Raw genomic sequence first — 21,727 nt, forward strand, 5'->3', positions numbered from 1 at the left:
TTAGTGAAGGTCCGGGAGTGAAGTGTCCAGCAATAAGAATGGCTCCAGTGCAGCAGCAAATTTCAGTATAGCCTTCTGCAGGCCAGTATTCCTGGAGAATATGGCACTGACATCAGTGGGGTTTTCTTTTTAATTTTTTTTTTTTTAATTTTTGTGGGTACATAGTAGATGTATATATTTATGGGTTACATGAAATATTTTGGTGCAGGCATGCACTGTATAATAATCACATCAGGGTAAATGGGGTTTCCATCACCTCAAGCATTTATCCTTTGTGTTACAAACAATCCTGTTATACTCTTCAGTTACTTTAAAATTTTATTCTTTTTTTTTTTTTTTTTTTTTTGAGACAGTCTCACTCTGTTGTCTAGGCTGGAGTGCAGTGCCACAGAAGCCTCAACCTCCTGGGCTGAAGCAATCCTCAGCCTCCTAAGTAGCTTGGACTATAGATGTGTGCCACCATGCCCAACTAATTGTTTACTTTTTTTGTAGAGATGGGGTCGGTGTTGCCCAGGCTGGTCTCTAACTCCTGAATTCAAGTGATCCTCCCATTTCAGTCTCCCAAAGTAGTAGGATTACAGGCGTGAGCCACCATGCCCAGCATTAAAATTTATAATCATTTTAATTGCAGTCACTGCAATTATACTTGCTAGTTGTGCTAGCAAGTACTAGGTCTTATTCTTTTTTCTTACTATTTTTTTATACCCATCATCAGATGGGTTTTCAGTGACAACAAAGGTATGAACTGTTAGCAGAAATTTCTCCCAGGTCCTTTTCAGATTTATGATTTAGATAACATCACTCTGCCTTTTGGTAGGTGTACTATTCCATTTGGAAGTCAAGGTTGATGCTACCTGAGCTTCTGCTACAACGAATTTGAGGATCTCCTCCTCCTTTATCTGTAGGACATCAAGGGCTCTAGACATTGTGAAAGTTTCCCTTTATGTTATGACAGGAGCCCAGAACCATACTTTGGACACCTTTCTGGGTAGTGCAGAAAGGCTCTTCATATATTGGGAATTATTCTGTACAGATATGTCTCTTGTCTCTCATGTATTTATTCAATTGTTGTATCAGTATGGATTCATATATATTTTATACTTTACGTATAACATTATAATTCAATACTATGTTATTTTGTGGATTACAAGGGTGAGCCACTGTGCCTGGCCAGGGAGCTCTTTCAGATTGGCTCCTGTGTCTGACATGCTTCTATCCTCTTGTTTTTGAGCACTTGCTTACTTTCTGGTACTAAAAGATGGTCCAGGCTTATCTTGAAGTGTCTTGGCTCTAGCCTTAGAACCTAGCCATTTCCCCAAGGAGCCTGGGTTCTTTTTCATTGGACAATATTTAGAAACCAAAATCTCACAAAGTACTTTGAACTAAATTCTGCTTCAGTCCTCCCAAAACATAAACTTGGCAGGAATATGTGGTAGGCAGATGCAGTAACCTCCCAAAGAAGCTGGCCCTGAGGTGACCTGGTGGCAGTGGTCCACTTGGATCCCTACTTTTTATACTGAGTTACTGGCTCCTCACCTGAGGCCTCTAGACCTGTAGGGTATGGGAGATAACTGAAGAGGTATCTCTGGGCACAGAGAGGGAAAAAGTGGAGATACAGCAGCTTCTCTGATTTTTTAATTTTTGAGACAGGGTCTTGCTCTTTCACCCAGGCTGGAGTATAGTGGTGCAGTCTTGGCTCCCTGCACGCTCTCCCTCCTGGGCTCAAGTGATCTTCCCACCTCTGACCTGAGTAGCTGGGACTACAGGCAAATGCCACCATACCTGCCTAATTTTTAAATTTTTGGTAGAGACAGGGTTTTGCTATGTTGCCCAGGTTGGTCTCAAACTCCTGGACTCAAGCAATCAGCCCATCTTGGCCTCTCAAAGTGTTGGGATTACAGGTGTAAGCCTCTGTGCCTGGCCAGCTTCTCTTTCTGTTTATCCTGGTGGGTGTCACTAGGTCAGAGAGAGAGGCCCTGTCATCATCTATGATTTTTAATAGTTTAAGTATAGTTTATACACACAAACTTCACCTGTTTTAAGTGCACAAGTCAGTTTTTTTTAAAGTTTATAAAGTTGTGCAAAAATGGCCGGGCTCAGTGGCTCACAGCTATAATCCCAGCACTTTGGGAAGCTGAGGCGGGCGGATCATCTGAAGTCGGGAGTTCAAGCCCAGCCTGACCAATATGGAGAAACCCCATCTCTACTAAAAATACAAAATTAGCCAGGCATGGTGGTGCATGCCTGCAAGATAACTTGGGAGGCTGAGGCAGGAGAATTGCTTGAACCACCTAGAAGGCAGAGGTTACGGTGAGCCGAGATCACTCCATTGCACTCCAGCCTGGGCATAAAGAGCGAAACTGAGTCAAAAAAAAAAAAAAAGTTTTTCCAAAACTAAGTTGTAATTTTTGTACATTTTTGTCACCCCAAAAAGATCCCTTGTGCCCATCTTCAGGCAATCTATGTTTTTACATCAGACCCATGCAATCGTTAATTTAGCATCTGCTTTAGACATATGCCTCTTCTGGACTGTAAATGGGATCACACCATATGTGGAGTATTGCATCAGACTTCCTTCACTAAGCATAACATTTTTGAGATGCATCCATATTGTAGCATATATCACTACTCCATTGTATAGATATATCATTTAAAGAAATCCACCAGTTTAAAAAAAAAGAAAAGCTGAGAATGATGGTTTCCAGTTTTATACATGTCCCTGCAAAGGACATGAACTAAATGTTTGAGATAATGGACATGCTATCTACCCTTATCTGATCACTGTGCTTTGTACATATCAAAATATGTACCCCACGAATATGTAAAATTATTTTTTAATAAAAAATAAAATATTGAAATTAAAAAAAATTAAAAAAGCTGAGTGTGTTGGTGCCCGTCTGCAGTCCCAGTTACTGAGGAAGCTGAAGCAGGAGGATTGTTTGAGCCCAGGAGTTTGAAAGAAACTGCCAAACTGTTTTTCAAGGTGGAAACACCATTTTACATTCCCACCAGCAATGCATTAGGGTTCCAGCTTTTCCACATCCTCACCAACACTTATCTTTGTCTTTTTTATTACAGTCCTTTTAGTGGGTCTAAAGTGATAGTACACATCTCTTCATATGCTAAGCCATTTGTATATCTTCTTTGCTGAAATATCTATTCATTTTGTCCATTTTAAAGTTGTCTGCCTTATATTTGAGTTTTAAAAATTCTTTACATAGTCTAGATACAAGTCCTTTATCGGATACTGTATATGATTTGAAAAGATTTTCTCCCAGTATGTGGTTTTCAGTTTTTTCTTTTCTTTTCTTTTTTTGTTTTGAGACGGTCTCACTCTGTCACACAGGCTGGAGTGTAGTGGTGTGATCTCAGCTCACTGCAACCTCTGCCTCCCAGATCCTCCCACCTCAGCCTTCTGAGTAACCAGGACTACAGGAGCATGCCACCATGCCTGGTTAATTTTTGTATTTTTTTGTGAAGATGGGATTTTGCTATGTCCATGCTGGTCTCAAACTCCTGAGCTCAATTGGTCCACCTGCCTTGGCCTCCCAAAGTGCGGGGATTACAGATGTGAACCAACTCCCCGGGCCAATTAATTTTCTTAATAGCATTTTTTAAAACAAAAGTTTTATATTTTGATGAAGTTCAATTTACTGATGTTTTCTTTTATCAATTGTGCTGTTAGGGTCTTAAGAACTGCTCCTAAATCAAGGTCATCTAGCTTTTCTCCCATGTTTTTGTCTACATGTCTTATAGTTTTAGCTCACATGTAGGTCTGCAATCAGTTTTGAATTTATTTTTGCATATGGTAGGAGGTAAGAATATAAATTAATCTCTTTTGTATTTGATATACAAATGTCTTAGTACCATTTGTTGAAAAGACCATCTTTTCTCCATTGAATTCCTTTGGCATTTTTGTCAAACTCAATTGATCATAAATGCGAAAGTTTATTCCTGGACTCTGTTCCACTGATCTGTATGCCTATCTTTATATGAGTACCACACTGTCTTGATTAATGTAGCTTTCGTAGTAAGTTCTGGATCAGAATTATTTCATTTTCAGAATTACTTTGGCTATTCTGAATCTTTTATGTTTTCATACAGATTTTAGGATTGGCTTGTCAGTTTTTCAAAAAAGCCTGCTGTGATTTTGATAGGGACTGCATTATAGATTAATTTGGGGAGAACTGCTACCTCAACAACATTTAATCTTCCAATTCATGAACATGGATTGTGTCTACATTTCTTGATACCATCTTTAAGCTCTCTGAATTTTTATTTTTTTTTTGAGACAGGGTCTTGCTCTGTTGCCCAGTCTGCAAGCAGTCCTCTCAACTTAGCCTCTCAAGTAGCTGGGACTATAGGCATATAGCACCATGTCTGGCTAATTATTTTTATTTTTTGTGGAGACAGGGTTTTACTTTGTTGCCTAGGCTGGTCTTTAACTCCTGGGCTCAAGCAATCCTCCTGCCTCAGCCTCCCAAAGTGCTGGAACCACAGGCAAGAGCCACCATGGCCAGTCCTCTCGAATGTTTTATAGTTTTCATTATATAAGTCTTGTACTACTTTTGTTAAATTTTATTCCAAAGTATTTAATTCTCTTTGGTGCTACTGTGATAAAATTTTCTTAATTTCATTTTGGAGTTTTCAGCATTGAAAAACACAATTTACCTTGCTGAACTTAATTCCGGTACACTATGATTTTTTGTTGTGATTAGACTGTTACAGTCAAACAAGGTTTAAAAAAAAAAAAAAAAAGTCAAAATGGCCCCAGACCAACAACAGGGTGACAGTAGCCTTTGTCCATACAGAGACAAAGTTTAGTTTTTGCAGTTCTTTCCCATAGAGATTATATGGCAGTAGCCAATTCTGTGGCCTACTCCCATACAACCTGAACTGAAGTCCAGAAAGTTTAGGTGACTGGGCCACAGAGTAATTGGTGGAGCCAAGAAAAATCATATCCATATCTCCTTGCCCACTAAGCTCCCCATTGCAGAAGGCTGCTTTCTAGTCCTTTTCTGTGATTGGGCATCAGCAGCTGTCATTTCTTCCAGTGTCCAAGAGTATTTTCTTGGCCTTTCAGTAATGTTCCCTAAGTTGTCTGAGGTTCCCCTCAACTGCTAACTTGCCTAACTTTCTTTTAAAGAAACTGCCTACTTGATACACATTTTGAAAAGCAGTCTAAATTCTAGAAATTGTCTCTCCTGAAAACAAACTACAGATTCCATTTAAAACATTTCCCTGAGTCCAGAAAGTTCTGAGATTCTCCCGTTTTAGACTAGACTTCCAAAGGGCTTCATCTTAAATTGCATTTATTGACCTCACTGTTTGCTGATCTTTAGAATTTAGAGTTTAGATGGGGAGGCCAAAATGGTAATTTTTCTCATTTTTTTGGTAAAATTGTTATGATGGCAGGAATCATCCACAAAAATTAGAGATCATTATATTTCCTTGAATATTAATTGAAGTTTCAATTTAATACTTAAACATTCATTTTCAAATAAAAATACTATGTCTTACAGCTAGGGATGCAAAGACTTGGTTATCCCTGTTGGAGTAATGATTCTCCTCTATCTGGGGAGGTCATCCTCTGCAGTTGGAGACTGAGGGACTGGGAGATGGGAGGTTGAAACTTAGAGACGTAAAGGTCTGACTTGGAATAAAGCTAGTTATCAGTCATCACCAGACTATCATGGTGGCTAGAATTCCAGAAATGGTGAATAGAAGTTCATCTTCTATTTCATCTTCAAATGTATCTGTAAAGCAAAAAAGGATACTTTTAATAAAACATGTATTGGGAGGCTGAGGCAGGTGGTTCAAGAGGTCAGGAGTTGAAGACCAACCTGGCCAGCATGGTAAAACCCCGTCTCTACTAAAAATACACACAAAATTAGGCAGGCATGGTGGCACATGCCTGTAGTCCCAGCTACTTGGGAGACTGAGGCAGGAGACTTGCTTGAACCTGGGAGGTGGAGGTTGCAGTGAGCCAAAATTGTACCACTGGACTCCAGCCTGGGCGACAGAGCAAGACTCTGTCTCAAAAAAACAAAACCAAAAAACATGTAAAGTATTTTACTAGCTATTGGAGACACTGTGTGTGTTGTCAATATTCATTCAGTTTCTTCCCCATTATGTATATTCTACCCAAAGTAGTTTGGGTGGAATAGACCCAGCTTCATATTCAACTTGAGGGCTAAGTTTTGACTGATCGAGGTCAACTGGAAAAGCTCTTCTCTTTCCCTCATCCTTTACCAGAATGATTTCCTTAGCTCACAGCATTCCCATGGCCACATGAATTGGTTCAGGGGTGTCCTCAATCAACATGGATTTCAAGAGTCTCACCAAGACAGTATGGTCTGCTATATATAAAACTGGAGCCTACTGAACAATTTTGCCCCTCTGGTAGACAGCCTCTAAGATAACCTCCAATGGCTGTTGTTTCCTGTATTCATGCCCTTGTATAATCCTCTCACCTTGAGTATGGGCTGGATCTAGTGACTAGTTTCTAACTAATGGAATATAGCAAAAGTGATGGGATGTCACTTCTGAGATTAGTTGTTAATACAAAAAGACTGTGGCTTCCATCATGGATATCCTCTCTTGCTGGCTCACTCTGAGGGAAGCCACGTGCCATGTTGTGAGACACACTCTAGAGAGGCCTATGGGCAAGGGATTAGGGGAGGTCTCTAGACAACAGTGAGAAACAGACCCTGAGTTCAACAGTTAATAAGAAGCTCGATCCTGCCAACAACCACATGAGTGAGCTTGAAAGGAGATCTTCCATTCTAGCCTTCAGGTGACATCATAGCACTGGCAGATAGCTTAACTGTAACATCAGGAGAGACCTTCAGCCAGAGGCTCCCAGTTCAACTGCACCTAGATTCCTGACTCAAAGAAACTGTGACATAAAAAATGTTTGTCTTTAAGCCACAAATATCTTTTTGTTTGTTTTGTAAATTTTCTAGTAGCAAAATATAACTAATATGCCACAATAACAAAAGGTAGTTGGAAATGGATTTTTTTGTTATTCACAACTGAAAGCATATTAATATACTAGGTAGTAATCTTGAAAAGGTTACTAGATATTAAAATCTTTAGAGCCAAAGAAATTTACCATGGCATACCAAAATCATGCAAACAGAAAAACCCTCTATCCTTCTTACAACCATCTTCATTTCTCATACGAAAAATGATGTCATAAAGGCTATTCATTCATAATCCTTTATAATACTAGGTAATCTGGGCCAAGATTTACCTTTAATTACTTAAGCAAATGAACAATGTAAATAAATAATGCTCTTAGGGGAACTGTGAAGTCCACTTAAAACATCTACTGTTGAAAGTCCTTAAAACTACTTTAACATCATCTGTTTATGTACAAGTTTAAAATATGCTAGTTAAAATGATTTTTAATTGGTATCTATTTATTACAGCAGGTTTAGAAAAACTTCTGGCTAGACACTGTTTGCTCTCAATCTGAAAGACAAACCTCTTTTTTTTTTTTTTTTTTGAGACAGGGTCTTGCTCCAGTGCCCAGGTTGGAATGAAGTGGTGTGATCATGGCTCACTGAAGCCTTGACCTCCTGGGTTAAAGCAATCCTCTTGCCTCAGTCTTCCAAGTAGCTGGGACTACAGGCAGGCACCACCTGTGTAGACAACCGTATCTGACTAGTTTTTTTATTTTTTGTAGAAACAGGGTCTCTCTACAAAACAGGGCAACTTTATTGCCCAGACTAGTCTTGAACTCTTGGGCTCAAGTGATCCTCCTACCTTGGCCTCCCAAAGTGCTGGAATTTCAGATGTGTGCTACTGTACCTGGCCAAGAGACGTTTTATTTATTTATTTATTTATTTATTTATTTATTTATTGTTTTCATTAAATTTATGTAAGCAAGAAACCTTTCAACCCATGTACACAGGATGTTATGAACTGAGGAGTATGATTGGTTTACACTCCAACCTCGTCATATTCTTTTTCATTTTTTTTCTTTTTTACTTGGTTCTTTATGTGGAAGCCATATTCTTTAAGGGCCTTTGAATGCTATGCTTATATACAAACCAACCTAAGCTCACTCTTTCAGTAAAAGTCTCTGATATACAGTGTTCTCAGAGTAGCAGGATCATTTGAAAAGACCATTGGGTATAAATTGGGGGGGCAGTTACACTGCTAATTTCTTTCTTTCTTTTTTTTTTTTTTTGAGACTGAGTTTTGCTCTGTCACCCAGGCTGGAGTGCAGTGGCACAATCTTGGATCACTGTAACCTCTACCTCCTGAGTTCAAGTGATTCTCCTGCCTCAGCCTCCCAAGTAGCTGGGATTCCAGGCGCCTGCCACCATGCCCAGCTTATTTTTGTATTTTTAGTAGAGACAAAGTTTCACCATGTTGGCCAGGCTGGTCTTGAAATCCTGACCTCAACAGATCCGCCCACCTCAGCCTCCCAAAGTGCTGGGATTACAGGCGTCAGCCACTGTGCGCCCGGCCCTGTATTCTTTCTTAATCACCAAAATCACCCCTTTCAAATATCCTTCCTGTATATTTAGAGATTTGATTAAAGATTGTTTTATAAAAATTCAAATAATAAAAATAAACATTAGATGACAGACATCAAGTATGCTTCTAAGGAAAGAGATGGGATTAGAGGTAGAGGTGAAGGGAGAATTTTCCTTTTACATTATATTAATTATGCAGTATGTATTGCTTAATTTTTATTTTACAACATTTTGTATTGTTTTTTATCATTTAAAAAAGGTTAAAAAAATGCTCCCTGAGAGAATCTCATTTGTAGTTTAGGATGAATTTCTTCAATTATAACATTAAATCAGTATCTATCTGAGCATTTTGGGACTGTGTGAAATGAGAAGGAAGGAAGGAATAGATGGAAAGTTGTGATTAAGGCAGGATGAGGAAGGGAATATTTTGATGGGCAGTTCTGAAAGAGGAAAAGGCTTGGGATAGCCGGAGAGGGCTGTGTATCTGGGAACAGGGTTAGGATTCAACAAAGTCAGACTTGTAAATTCACCTGCTTATCTGTACATGAAATGACCAAGGTATTCGCTGGGTAGGGGGTGATTTCACTGAAAGGGGCAGTAAGATGAGGATGTTCACAATGGATTGCTGCAGTAGCTGGGTTGAGGTAAACTGCTACTTCCTGGGAAGAAACTTATCAGATGGGACATGTGGGATGGCCTATGCTTGAGTATGAAACTGATAATGTGGTGTTTCCTCAACTGCAAAAAACAGTAGCCTACAAGAGACGAATAGCAACAAATATGGGACACAAAATAAGAATAGGAAGTGACTGAGGCAGCTGAAAACTAAGGAATATCATGTGTTTCCTTAGCAAACTGAGGGCATCTTGAGGCCTGTAGTTGGTTTTTACAATTTCCAATTAAAAGAAAAATCCACATAGGCAACAAATGAAGACTAAAAATCAAAGTAAAACAAAATCCAACTTACCACTTTGGTAAACAGCTGGTTCTAAATATGATGGTTAAACTTTCAAGGTCTTCATTCTTTAGCTGTAACTCTTCAAGCAGGGTGTCTAGAAACCGTGTAAACACTATACCTTCCTGAGAATGTTTCTGAATGCCAAGAATTGGGGTCAGTCTGAAATAATCAAAAATACTAAATGCATATCCATGAAATAATAAAGGCAAAGGGACTCCTATCTTCAACATGGCAGAGAAGATTTTATGAGGATAATAAGGTCCCTCTGATTTAACAAAACTCCCAGAGAGAAGGCTTTACTAACAAAGGCAGAAGAGAAGTCTTGGGAAAAGACTGAAAGATCAAATATTAAGTATGAAAGAAGTATAAAAGCCTAAATCTGTAACATGTTTGTTTTTCTTCATGTGAACAAAAACAACTAAAATTCTGCTGAGAAAACGAACTCTTTCCATTTGGGAAAGGAAGGTTATGGAGAGGAGTTTAGAGTTGAGAACTGCTTTAAAAACACACTTATATTAGATGTTTGGATTACATCACCTAAAAAGATACTAAACAAGATTACCTTTTGAATTGAATCTTTTTTTTTTTTTTTTTTTTTGAGGCAGAGTCTCGATTCTGTTGTCCATGCTGGAGTGCGGTGACACAATCTTGGCTCACTGCAACTTCTGCCTCTTAGGTTCAAGCAATTCTCCTGCCTCAACCTTCTGAGTAGTTGGGATTACAGGTGCTTACCACCACGCCCAGCTAATTTTTGTTTTTTTGGTAGAGATGGGGTTTCACCATGTTGGCCAGGCTGGTCTCGAACTCCTGGCCTCAAGTGATCCACCTGCTCAGCCTTTCAAAGTGCTAGGATTACAGGTGTGAGCCACTATGACCAGCTAACTTTTTTTTTTTTTTGTATTTTAAAATTATTTATGTTTATTATTTATTTATTTATTAGAGATGGAGTCTTGCTCTGTCTCCCACGCTGGAATGCAGTTATGCAATCTCGGCTCATTGCAACCTCCTAGGTTCAAGCAATTCTCCTGCCTCAGCCTTCTGAGTCTGAGTAGCTGGGACTACAAGTGCGTGCCACCATGCCTGGCTAATTTTTTGTATTTTTAGTAGAGACAGGGTTTTACCATGTTGGCCAGGCTGGTCTTGAACTCCTGACCTCAAGCAATGTATCTGTCTTGGCCTCCCAAAGTGCTGGGATTACAGGTGTGAGCCACCAAGCCTGGCCAACATTTTTCTTTTTAAAACACTAAATAATGAACTACATCTCATAAGGCACTATATACCAATTTTGTAAGAAACAATAGACAGGAGCAGTGGCTCACGCCTGTTAATCCCAGCACTTTGGGAGGCTGAGGCGGGCAGATCATAAAGTCAAGAGATTGAGACCATCCTGACCAACATGGTGAAACCCCATCTTTAAGAAAAAAAAGAAAGAAACAATATGCTTTTTTTCTCTAACCATTTGTAGTAAATAATCCTAAAGATTGACTGCATAATGGAGTTTAAAAAGTCATTTACACTGAAATGTAATCAGTACATGATTTTAAAAAACTGAGCAATATCTACTCTAATTACAAAGATTAAAGACCCTGACATCTCATAAATACTTTTTTTCTCTAGAGTATGCGTTTCAGAGTTCTTACAAGTTACATTCCTAGAAAGCTTTTTGGGAGAAAGTTATTTTCTCCCCAAGTAGTTTTGCACTTCTCACGACACTCTTTCAGATATTTATTTAATTTTGGTTATTTGCCTGGACATATTAAATCAAAATAAAATAACTCTCCAATTTAAATCAATAAAGCTCAAGAAATCAGAGCAGATCAGTTCTACAGTAGTCAGTGTGGAATTATAGGTGTTTTCTGAGAGGCAGATTTTCTTCCTTGCTTAGCCATCCTATACGGAAATTAGAAGTAAAAGGGAAAATTTGTCAGAATTGTCCAAAGATGGCCAGGACTTCCAGAGGAGGTGGGAAATTCTCTATATCCCTAAAGTATATTAGCAAGAACTGGAGATGAGATGACTCCAATAGTCCAATGAAATCCATAGAATTCTAATGGGGAAAGCTGCTATTGTGCTTTTTTTTTTTCATCTCTCCTGTATTTCTTTACAGGTAGGGGATGGAGTACCAAGTTCTCAGACTTCATGAGCTCTGTCTGCACATATTCCCAAAAGGTAGTTCATACCAGGAAACAGGGCTACCCTTTATTACAATGACAAGCCCAAGCTAGGTATACAGGTAAACTTAGAGTTGTGGCCAGCTTTTTTCTAAGGCATTTTCTTGCGGAGAAGGTGGAACCCAGAAGCTAACTCTAGCTTTTCCCATACTTAAGTGATGTCAATATTTAAAATATAAGTTGCTACTTCCCCATAATAACACCAAGAATAAGGGATGGGATAACACTGGCTAAAATAAAACCAAGAAGTCCAAGTCAGGTAGATCAAATATGCCAACTCCATAGAAAGCTAGCTTTTGTGTATATTTAAAGTGGTACTGGCCAGGCAGGATGGCTCATGCCTGTAATCCTAGCACTTTGGGAGGCTGAGGAGGGCAGATTATTTGAGGTAAGGAGTTAAAAACTAGCCTGGCCAACATGGTGAAACCTCATCTCTACTAAAAATAAAAAAATAAAATAAAATTAGCCCAGCATGGAGGTGGACACCTGTAATCCCAGCTACTTGGGAGGCTGAGGCAGGAGAACTGCTTGAACCCAGGAGTGGAGGCTACAGTGGGCAGAAATCATGCCGCTGCACTCCAGCCTGGGAGACAGAATGAGACTCTGTCTCATAGATAAATAAATACAGTGATACTTATTTGACAAATCCAAAAAAACTTCTCTGACTTTCAAGGAAATTAGTATTTGGCTCATATGTGAAAATAAGATTTTCTCAATTCCTTCTCAACATTAGTACTTAACCCAAATGTCAAAACTTAAACGTAAAATTAGAAATAAATGGTGACTACCAGATTTCTCAATCTGTGTGCCCATATGAGAATAGAAATTATGTGAGGAGTTATTAAAGAGAAATAGCTTGTAAGAGCTGCCCCTCTATCAGCTGCCTTAGTTACAAATTATTTTAGGAATAATAACACTTCTCTAGACAACTTATAAGGCTAAAATGATTCCATAAATTAATAAAACCAAAAGTTATTACAATTTTTGTTTATAAAGAAAACCCTGGATTAACGAGAAACTTTAGGAGTAAACAAACAAAAAAGGAAAGCAACGACATAATCCCACTGCATGTTCCTGAGCTTATGGCAAATACTGCTCATCAATCAGGCATTCCTTTCTTAATGAGCTTGGATCTGCGTTGACAGTTCTCAAAACAGGACTCTGAACAACCATTTCAACTGTGTAGAGCTGGCTCTTGAGATAAAACCTATTCCCCCTCCCCAGTGTAACCACAAGCCCTAGAGGAACTATGTACACAACCAAATTCTAATACTAGCCCTGCCAGGAATGCTTGGATGACTTGGGGCAAGTTGCACCTCAAAGCCTTAGGGTCTATCTATAAAATGGGGCTAATAATACTATAGTAGCTTAAAAGATTATTATAAAATTCAAATGGGATACTGTAGAGGAAGAGCTCTTTTTATCTTCTATTATAATATTAGTTATATTTAACTAACATTTACCATGTGTTACCTATGAGTATTTACCATGTACTATGTTCTAAACATAAATTATCTCCTTTAACTCTACAGAGGTCCTAAGGGATATAGTTATCACCTCCATTTAACAGACAGGGAAATAAAGTCTTAAAAACAGAAGTATATTCCCCAGGGTCACAAAGATAGAGCAGATTGGGGCTTTGAACCTAAACAATTTACCTGAAAAAGCCCAAACTCTTAGCTAATATGCTAGCTTTCATTCTTTGTAGGCTATAGAGCACTATAAATTTAATCTTTACTTGCCTGACTTATGCGTACTAAGCCCTCAATGAACATGCAGAAGGAACAGAATGATTTAAAGTTGATTTAGAGAACTAGAAGACTACAAATATAAAAATGCAAGTAGGTGTGAGGCAGAAGGAAGTGCTGATAGAGAAATCACACAGTCTGGTGTCTGGTGGAGACAAGAATATCAGCTTGGGGCCTAGAGATTTCTATAGTAAGTCATCAAACAGATAGCAATCTTCAGGCATCTGGAGCCAGGATATCATATATATATATATATATATATATATATATATATATATATATTTTTTTTTTTTTTTTTTTTTTTTTTTTTTTGAGATGGAGTTTCACTCTTGTTGCCCAGGCTGGAGTGCAATGAGCAATCTTGGCTCATCACAATCTCTGCCTCCTGGGTTCAAGCAATTCTCCTGCCTCAGCCTCTCGAGTAGATGGGATTACAGGCATGTGCCACCACACCCAGCTAATTTTGTATTTTTAGTAGAGATGGGATTTCTCCATGTTGGTCAGGCTGGTCTTGAGCTCCTGATCTCAGGTGAGCTGCCTGCCTCAGCCTCCAAAGGTACTGGGATTACGGGTGTGAGCCACCAGGCCCAGCCTTCCTGACTGTTCTTAACATGTGAGCCTAACTGTTGCTGCATAATTATACTCTTGGAAAGTTCAGCCAATAAGAAAATAAGGTTTCCTTTAATCTTATTTGTTCCCTTGTATTTCCCGTCTAGTCTTTAACTGAAAAAACTCTCCCACCAGTCCATAACAGAATATAAATGATTATAGATCTGTATAATATAGTTGTCTCTCACTATCTGTGGGGGATTGGCTCCAGAATCTCCCACAGAAATCAAATTCTGAGGATGTTCAGGTCCTTGATATAAATGGCATAGTATTTGCATATAAATTATGGATATCCTCTTGTATACTTTAAATCATCTCTATATTATTTATAACATCTAAAATGTGTTATGTAAACAGTTGTTATACTGTATTTTTAAGGGAAAAATGACAAGTCCATTAAGTGTTCAAAGTGGACACAATTTTTTCTTTCCCTTAATTTGTTTTTTTTTTTTTTTTTTTTTTTTTGAGACAGAGTTTTGCTCTTGTTACCCAGGCTGGAGTGCAATGGCACAATCTCAGCTCACCACAACCTCCGCCTCCTGGGTTCAGGCAATTCTCCTGCCTCAGCCTCCTGAGTAGCTGGGATTACAGGCATGCGCCACCATGCCCAGCTAATTTCTTGTATTTTTAGTAGAGACAGGGTTTCACCATGTTGACCAGGATGGTCTCGATCTCTTGACCTCATGATCCACCCGCCTCAGCCTCCCAAAGTGCTGGGATTACAGGCGTGAGCCACTGCGCCCGGCCTAATTTTTTTTTTTTTTTTTTTTTTTTTTGACACAAAGTCTCACTCTGTCACCCAGGCTGGAGTGCAGTGGCTTGATCTCGGCTCACTGCAGCCTCCACCTCCTGGGTTCAAGTGACTCTGCTGCCTCAGCCTCAAGAGTAGCTGGGATTTCAGGCAGCTGTCACGACGCCTGGCTAATTTTTGTATTATTAGTAGAGACAGGGTTTCACCATGTTGGCCAGGCTAGTCTCGAACTCACTCAGGTGATCTGCCTGCCTTGGCCTCCCAAAGTGCTGGGATTACAGGCATAAGCCACGGTGCTCAGCCAATTTAAAAAATATTTTTGGTAGAGACAGGGTTTCACCATGTTGCCAGGCTAGTCTTGAACTCCTAAGCTCACGCAGTCTGCCTGCCTCAGTCTCCCAAAGTGCTAGGATTATAGGCATGAGCCACTGCACCCGGCCCTTTCCCTGAATATTTTTGATCTGTTGTTTGTTGAACCCACAGTTGCAGAATCCATATATACAAAGAACCAACTGTATTAGCTTTCTGAGAGTTATACGTTGACAAATTCTTTTTGGAATTAGGTGATGTATAAATGAATAAATACTGTAACTGTTTCTGTGCATCTCTAAATATTAATCCAGTGGATTACTTTTGGAGTCATGTAAAACTTGTATTAAGATGCTCAACCCTAAAAATCTGATGTGTAATTTTATAATGATTCATTCAAGAGTACTGATTTGCTTTTATTTCCAAAGTAATTCACATTCAAAATTGAGTAAGGTCTATACGTAATGTTTGTTTTCCAGATTCCTTGCCCCATCTACTTTAACATGTTTTATTACTTAATAGCACAGATTCCTTGACCCATCTACTTTTTATTTATTTAATTTATTTTGATAAATAAATTAATAAATAAATATTTGACTCTGTCTCACTCTGTCACCCAGGCTGGAGTGCAGTGGCACGATCTCAACGCACTGCAATCTCCACCTTCCAGGTTCAAGCGATTCTCCTACCTTAGCCTCCCGAGTAGCTGGGACTACAGGCACTTGCCACCTGCCACCATGCCCAGCTAATTTTTGTATTTTTAGTAGAGACAGGGTTTCACCATATTAGCCAGGCTAGTCTCAAACTCCTGACCTCGTGATCCACCCGCCTCGGTCTCCCAAAGTGCTGAGATTACAGGTGTGAGCCACCACGCCTGGCCACTTTTATTTATTTGTTAAATTTTATTTCATATTTTTGGGGGAGAGCAGGTGGTTTTTGGTTACATAGGTAAGATCCTTAGAGGTAATTTCTGAGATTCTAGTGTACCTGTAACCCAAGCAGTACACACTGTATCCAATGTGTAGTTTTTTGTCCCTCACCCCCTCTCACCCATCAACTTTAATATGTTTTATTACTTAATAGCAATTAACTACCTGCACACTTTTCCAGTCCTGGCTGCTTACTGGGCATTTTCTGAATTCCATGTTCTCTCTGTAGCAAGAGGCTCTGTGTCTCTTTGCACAGATGAATCAGAAGCAACATCGTAACATTTTATCTGCCTACTATGGTTTTGATCAACTATACGTGTTGCCTGTAGCTATTGCCAAAGATGCTACTATTGGGATTCTTTTTAGGACACATACTGCCCTAATGATAGGTATCATTGGACTAAGTGGAGTTGGAAGACCTATCTGATGTAGAGGTCCAACCACTGAGCTTGGAGATGAGGTTTTATTCAGAGTGTGCTTTTATTAGTAGTGACTATGGAAGAGGACTTTGTAAACTACAAAGCACCAAGCAATGCAGTCCCTATATGTGCACAGAACCAGACCCAAAGAAAAATGAACAGACTTAATATGGGAACTGTTCTTTTCATGAGCGATAGTGGCCGCCTAACATCCCCTTCTGAAAGACTCTTCTGTGTTCTCCTCCTAATTGATTGCAGTATTGGATGTCCCTGATCACTTCCTCCCTTCCTAGAATTCTCCTCTTAGTCATGGCTCTCCTCCTACCCCTGATTCTTTAATCTCTCTTGTTGGCTTCTCAATGTACTAGAACAGGTCCATGGACAACCTATGGTCCACAGGCCAAATTGGGCTTGCCCTTTATTTCAAATACAGCCATACCCATTTATTTACACATTCCATAGTTGCTTTCATGCTACAACCGCAGAATCAAGTAACTGCAACTGTAGTGCCAGCAAAGACAAACATGTACAATCTAGTCCTCTATAAAAGTTTGCCAACCCCTGTACTAATTATGTACAGTTTTAATTTAAAATGAGTAACTCAGTTATTAATAAAATGCTTTACATACTATAGCTCTGATTATTAGAGCAATTACAACAGGAGATGAGAAATCTAAAGGAACCATTTAGCTCTAGGATATTCAGGGGCTAGTCTAGGAATGATTTCTTGAATATTGGACCACTTATGGATGGAGGATGCTTAGAAACCAAAACTATCTCATATAAGTTTCTAGCTGGAGAGAGTATTTTCCCTGGCTCACTCCATTCCAACCATACTGGCCAACCATGTCTCAACTTTGTGCTGAGGTTAAATTTGTCCCCACTTTAGAGGCCTGCTTGGGGATATTCCCTTGCCCTAGTTCTCTGCATGGTAGGATCCTTCATGTTTCCGTTTTGTTTAATGTCACCTTTCCCTCTGAAATCCATCCTCAATCTCATCTCTGTACTTCCTTTCTTTGCTTTATTTTTCTCCATTATCCTTAATAATCATCTATTATTTGTTTGCTTATTTATCTCCATCCAAAAGAATGTAAATGTCATGAGGGCAATGACTTCATCTATCTTGTTCACTGTATCCTTCATGCTTGTTATACTGTAGATCATCAATAATCGCTAGTTTACGAGGACACTTATTTCTTTTGATTACTGAAATGTTTTTCTCCTTCATAAAATTTTCCTCCTCTCATTTGATTGATTGAGATGAGACCTTGTTTGTCACTCAGGCTGTAGTGCAGTGGTATGATCATAGCTCACTGCAGCCTTGAATTCCTGGCCTCAAGCAATCCTCCTGCCTCATCCTCCTGAGTGACTGGGATTACAGGTATAAGCCACTGTGCTGGGCTCCCCTCCTTTTATTTTTAGAAGAAAGAATGGATGAAATATTTTCTTGACCCCCGCCCTACCCCTGGTCACGTTCAGCATTTTCCTGCCAGAATATTTCAGAACATCAACCAGTGAGTTGTGAGATGAGCTTTAAATTCATCAGGCATTAAATCATGACCTCCCACTTGCTACTGAAATTTTCTTCCTCACTTCCATTTGTCTTGGAATTCAGTGTTGTCTGGGAAGCATTCAGACTGGCTAATCACTGAGCAGGCTTAGGCATTAGCTTTAATTCACTTGTAGAACGGCAAAGGAAACTGTGGAGCAAGAGGCTGGGCCTGGAATGGTTGCTTAATCCCTTCCTTAGGAACAAAGGTACTTAATTAAGCCTTATAGGTGAAATATGAAAGGAGAGAAAATTCTTTTCATTCTAAATGATGTATTTATTTGGCCATGGGAAGAAGCAATTTAGGATATCTACAATCCAACTAATAAAGTTATTTTTTTAATTGACAAATAAAAATTGCATATATTTATGGTGTACAACATGATGTTTTGAAATATGTGTACACCGTGGAATGACTACATCAAGCTAATTAACATATGCATTACCTCACATACTTATTTTTATATGGTAAGAACACTTAAATCTACTGTTTTGATGATGATGATAATAATAGCTAATATTTATTGCTTTTTTTTTTTTTTCTTTATACCAGCCATAATGTTAGCATACAATGTTCTAGGTGTCAGATACTTCTTTTTGTTTTCTGGTTTTGTTTTTGTTTTTGTTTTTTGACAGGGTCTCAATCTGTCACCCAGGCTGGAGTGCAGTGGTGCAATCAGAGCTCACTGCAGCCTCAATCTCCTGGCCTCAAATGATCCTCCTATCTCAGCCTCCCAAAGTGCTGGGATTATAGGCATTAGACATTGCACCTGGCCCAAGTTTTTTTTAGATTCCACATGTAAACGAGATTGTGCAGTGTTGTGGAATACAGTTTGCACAATACAGATTGTATTTGTGCCTGGCTTATTTCACTTAACCTAACGGCAGATTCAGCCATGTTGTCACAGATAACATGATTTCCTCCTTTTTAAAGCTGAATATACTCCATTGTCTGTGAGTGTGTGTGTGTGTGTGTATCCATGTTACATATAAACACACACACACACACACACTATATTTTCTTTATTCATTTATCTGTTGATGGAATCTTAGGCTGAATCTGTATCTTGGCTGTTGTGAATAATGCTGCAATGAAAATGGGAGTGCAGATGTCTCTTTGACATACTGTTTTCATTTCCTGTGGATCTATCTTATCTATCTATCCAACTATTTTATTTATCTACCTATCTATCCACCCACCCACTCTTTAGTGGGACTGCTAGATTATATCGTAGGTCTGTTTTTTCTTTTTGAGACAGTCTCACTCTATTACCCAGGCTAGAGTGCAATGGCACAATCTCGTCTCACTGCAACCTCTGCCTCCTAGGTTCAAGTGATTCTCCTGCTTCAGCCTTCCAAGTAGCTGGGATTACAGATGTGCACTACCATACCTGGCTAATTTTTCTATTTTTAGTAGAGAGGGGGTTTCAACAGGCTGGCCAGGCTGGTCTCAAACTCCTGACCTTGTGATCCACCCGCCTCAGCCTCCCAATGTGTTGGGATTACAGGCGTGAGCCATACGCCCGGACTAATTTCTTGAGGAACCTCCACATTGTTCTCCATAATGGCTGTACTAAGTTACATTCCCACTGACAATGTGCAAAGGTTCCCTTTTCCAGATATCTTCATCAGTGCTTGTTATCTATAAGTCTTTATTTCTGTGTAATTCTGGCTATCACTCTTCTTGCATGGGGTATATTTTTATTATTTTTAGGTAAATGATAGTAGCAGAAAGTATTTGCCAAATGAAGACTCAACTGTTTTGGGGATTTATACTCCCTTTCAGTCTCCTTCTATTAAGAATTAAATGAGACTCAAAGCCCCTGCGCACCCCCCCCCATATTTTTTTTTAAAGTCTTGCCGAAGTAAGCAGAATAGACCCTTTCTTAATATAGTGAATAGTCTCTTCTTACAAATCTGCTAATAAACTAACTACCTTCATGATCTCGAAAGATGGAGATTCTACACTTCTATGTGTAGCATGCTGCAACGGTTAATAAACCTTAAATTCTAGACATTGTTCCTCATGTATAATCTAAATGTCTCTTGCAGAATTTTATTTTCTTCTTCATGGAATTTTTGTGGGGGTGGTGCACAAGCTCTTAAAGTTATTCCTTCATATTCTTGAAAATAGCTCTCGGTTAATTCCAAGTCCTTGTAATCTTTCCTTATAGATGTCATCTGACTACTCCTTATTGGGATTGGTGTTTGCAGTGGTGGTCTTTCCTATACTCATTTCTAGCTTATCATTTTCCTAAAATGTACTGCCCATAATATAAATATTGTCCAAATTCGGTACTTCAAAATATAAAACAAAACATGCCCAACCCCATAGAAATATAAAATAGGCTGGGTGCAGTGGCTCATGCCTGTAATCCCAGCACTTTGGGAGGCCGAGGCAGGCAGATCACTTGCGGCCAGGAGTTCAAGACAAGCCTGGCCAACATGGCAAAACTCTGTCTCTACTAAAAATACAAAAATTAGCTGGGCATGGTGGTGTGTGCCTGTAGTCCCAGCTACTCAGGAGACGGAGGCACAAGAAATCACTTGAACCCTGGAGGTGGAGGTTGCAGTGAGCCGAGATCCCACCACTGCACTCCAGCCTGAGCAACAGAGTGAGACTCTGTCTCACAAAAAGAGAAATATATCATAAAATAAAAATGCTCACTTTCAGGTTATCTTTGAAGTACAAATTGCAAGAGCTTACCAAATACCCACTTCTACTCTTTTTTAAAGTTAAACTGACTCCCCAGGCTCTTCTTTTCTCCTTAATCCTTTATCTGTGCAATATAAATTATGATATTCTAATTACTTACCTGTTTAATTTTTTTCCATTAATAAACGACTCCTACCCCATTCACTGAAAAGTATTCAAGCCTCTATTCCAATCTTGCAACTTCTAATAGAGAATATAAATAAAACCAGGATGGGAGTGGTGGCTTATACCTGTAATCCCAGTGCTTTGGTAGGCTGAGGTGGGAAGACTTTGAATCCTGGAACGTGAGACCAATCTAGGCAACACAGCAAGATCCAATCTCTACTAAAAATAAAAAATGTAGATGAATGTGGAGGTATACCCCTGTAGACCCAGCTACTCAGGAGGCTGAGGCGGGAGAATCACTTCCCCCAACTTGTAAACTTGACCCCACGAGTTCAAGTTTACAGTGAGCTATGATTATGTCACTGTACAACAACCTGGGTGACACAGCAAGACAGACCTTGTCTAAAACAAAACAAACAAAAGCCTATAACCCCATAATAACTTGGTGGGTCCAAATAACTTCTATTTAAATAAAAAAACAGTAATTTATACTACAGGTGATATTTAATGTGTTTTATGCAGGAAATACTTTAAAAATAACCAGCAGAGAATGTGATTGGCTATAAGTAAAAACAAAAGATTTCTGTTTAAAGTTACTTCTTTCAAGTGCTTTTAAGTATGAATAAAACCTCAAAAGGTGACACTTAAGATGGCTTAACACAGGCTATCTGCTGGTGAATATAATTTGAAAGCAACCTACATAATAAAAACTTGCAATGTATAAATCACAAATAAGAGGAAACTGCTCATTCATCCTCCACTGAATCAAACCTCGATTCTGAAAAGACAGATATCCTTCTATAACTAATTCTTTACCATATGTTAAGTGGCGCAATAACAAAAACAAAAAGCCAAGTGTGAAACTGCATCTTATTGATAAGACTTTTATTTAGCTGACTGCTCCACATATGCTACACATCAAAAGGAGAGAACGTAAGTCAGGTTAGGACAAGTACCTTCCATTTGTTCTAGCT

The 21,727-nt window shown here is 39.0% G+C and overlaps 1 protein-coding gene across 4 annotated transcripts in view; it reads right to left on the bottom strand.

Moving 5' to 3' along the window:
* Positions 1–309: 309 nt before the first annotated feature.
* RPAP2 (RNA polymerase II associated protein 2) overlaps positions 310–21,727 on the bottom strand; it is an 89,810-nt gene continuing 68,392 nt past the window's right edge. For 3 of the 4 annotated variants that reach the window (XM_010343856.2, XM_003933305.3, XM_074381430.1), the window contains 2 exons: positions 9,457–9,606; positions 310–5,756 (listed from right to left, as the gene is read on the bottom strand). In XM_010343856.2, the coding sequence (XP_010342158.1) occupies position 5,756; positions 9,457–9,606 (151 nt within the window). In that variant the 3' untranslated portion in view covers positions 310–5,755. The remainder of the gene's footprint in view (positions 5,757–9,456; positions 9,607–21,727) is intronic. The other variant, XM_010343857.2, reaches the window with a different exon arrangement.

The sequence above is a fragment of the Saimiri boliviensis genome, chromosome 11 (genome assembly GCF_048565385.1).
Source record: "Saimiri boliviensis isolate mSaiBol1 chromosome 11, mSaiBol1.pri, whole genome shotgun sequence".
In the NCBI taxonomy this organism is placed as follows: Eukaryota; Metazoa; Chordata; class Mammalia; order Primates; family Cebidae; genus Saimiri; species Saimiri boliviensis.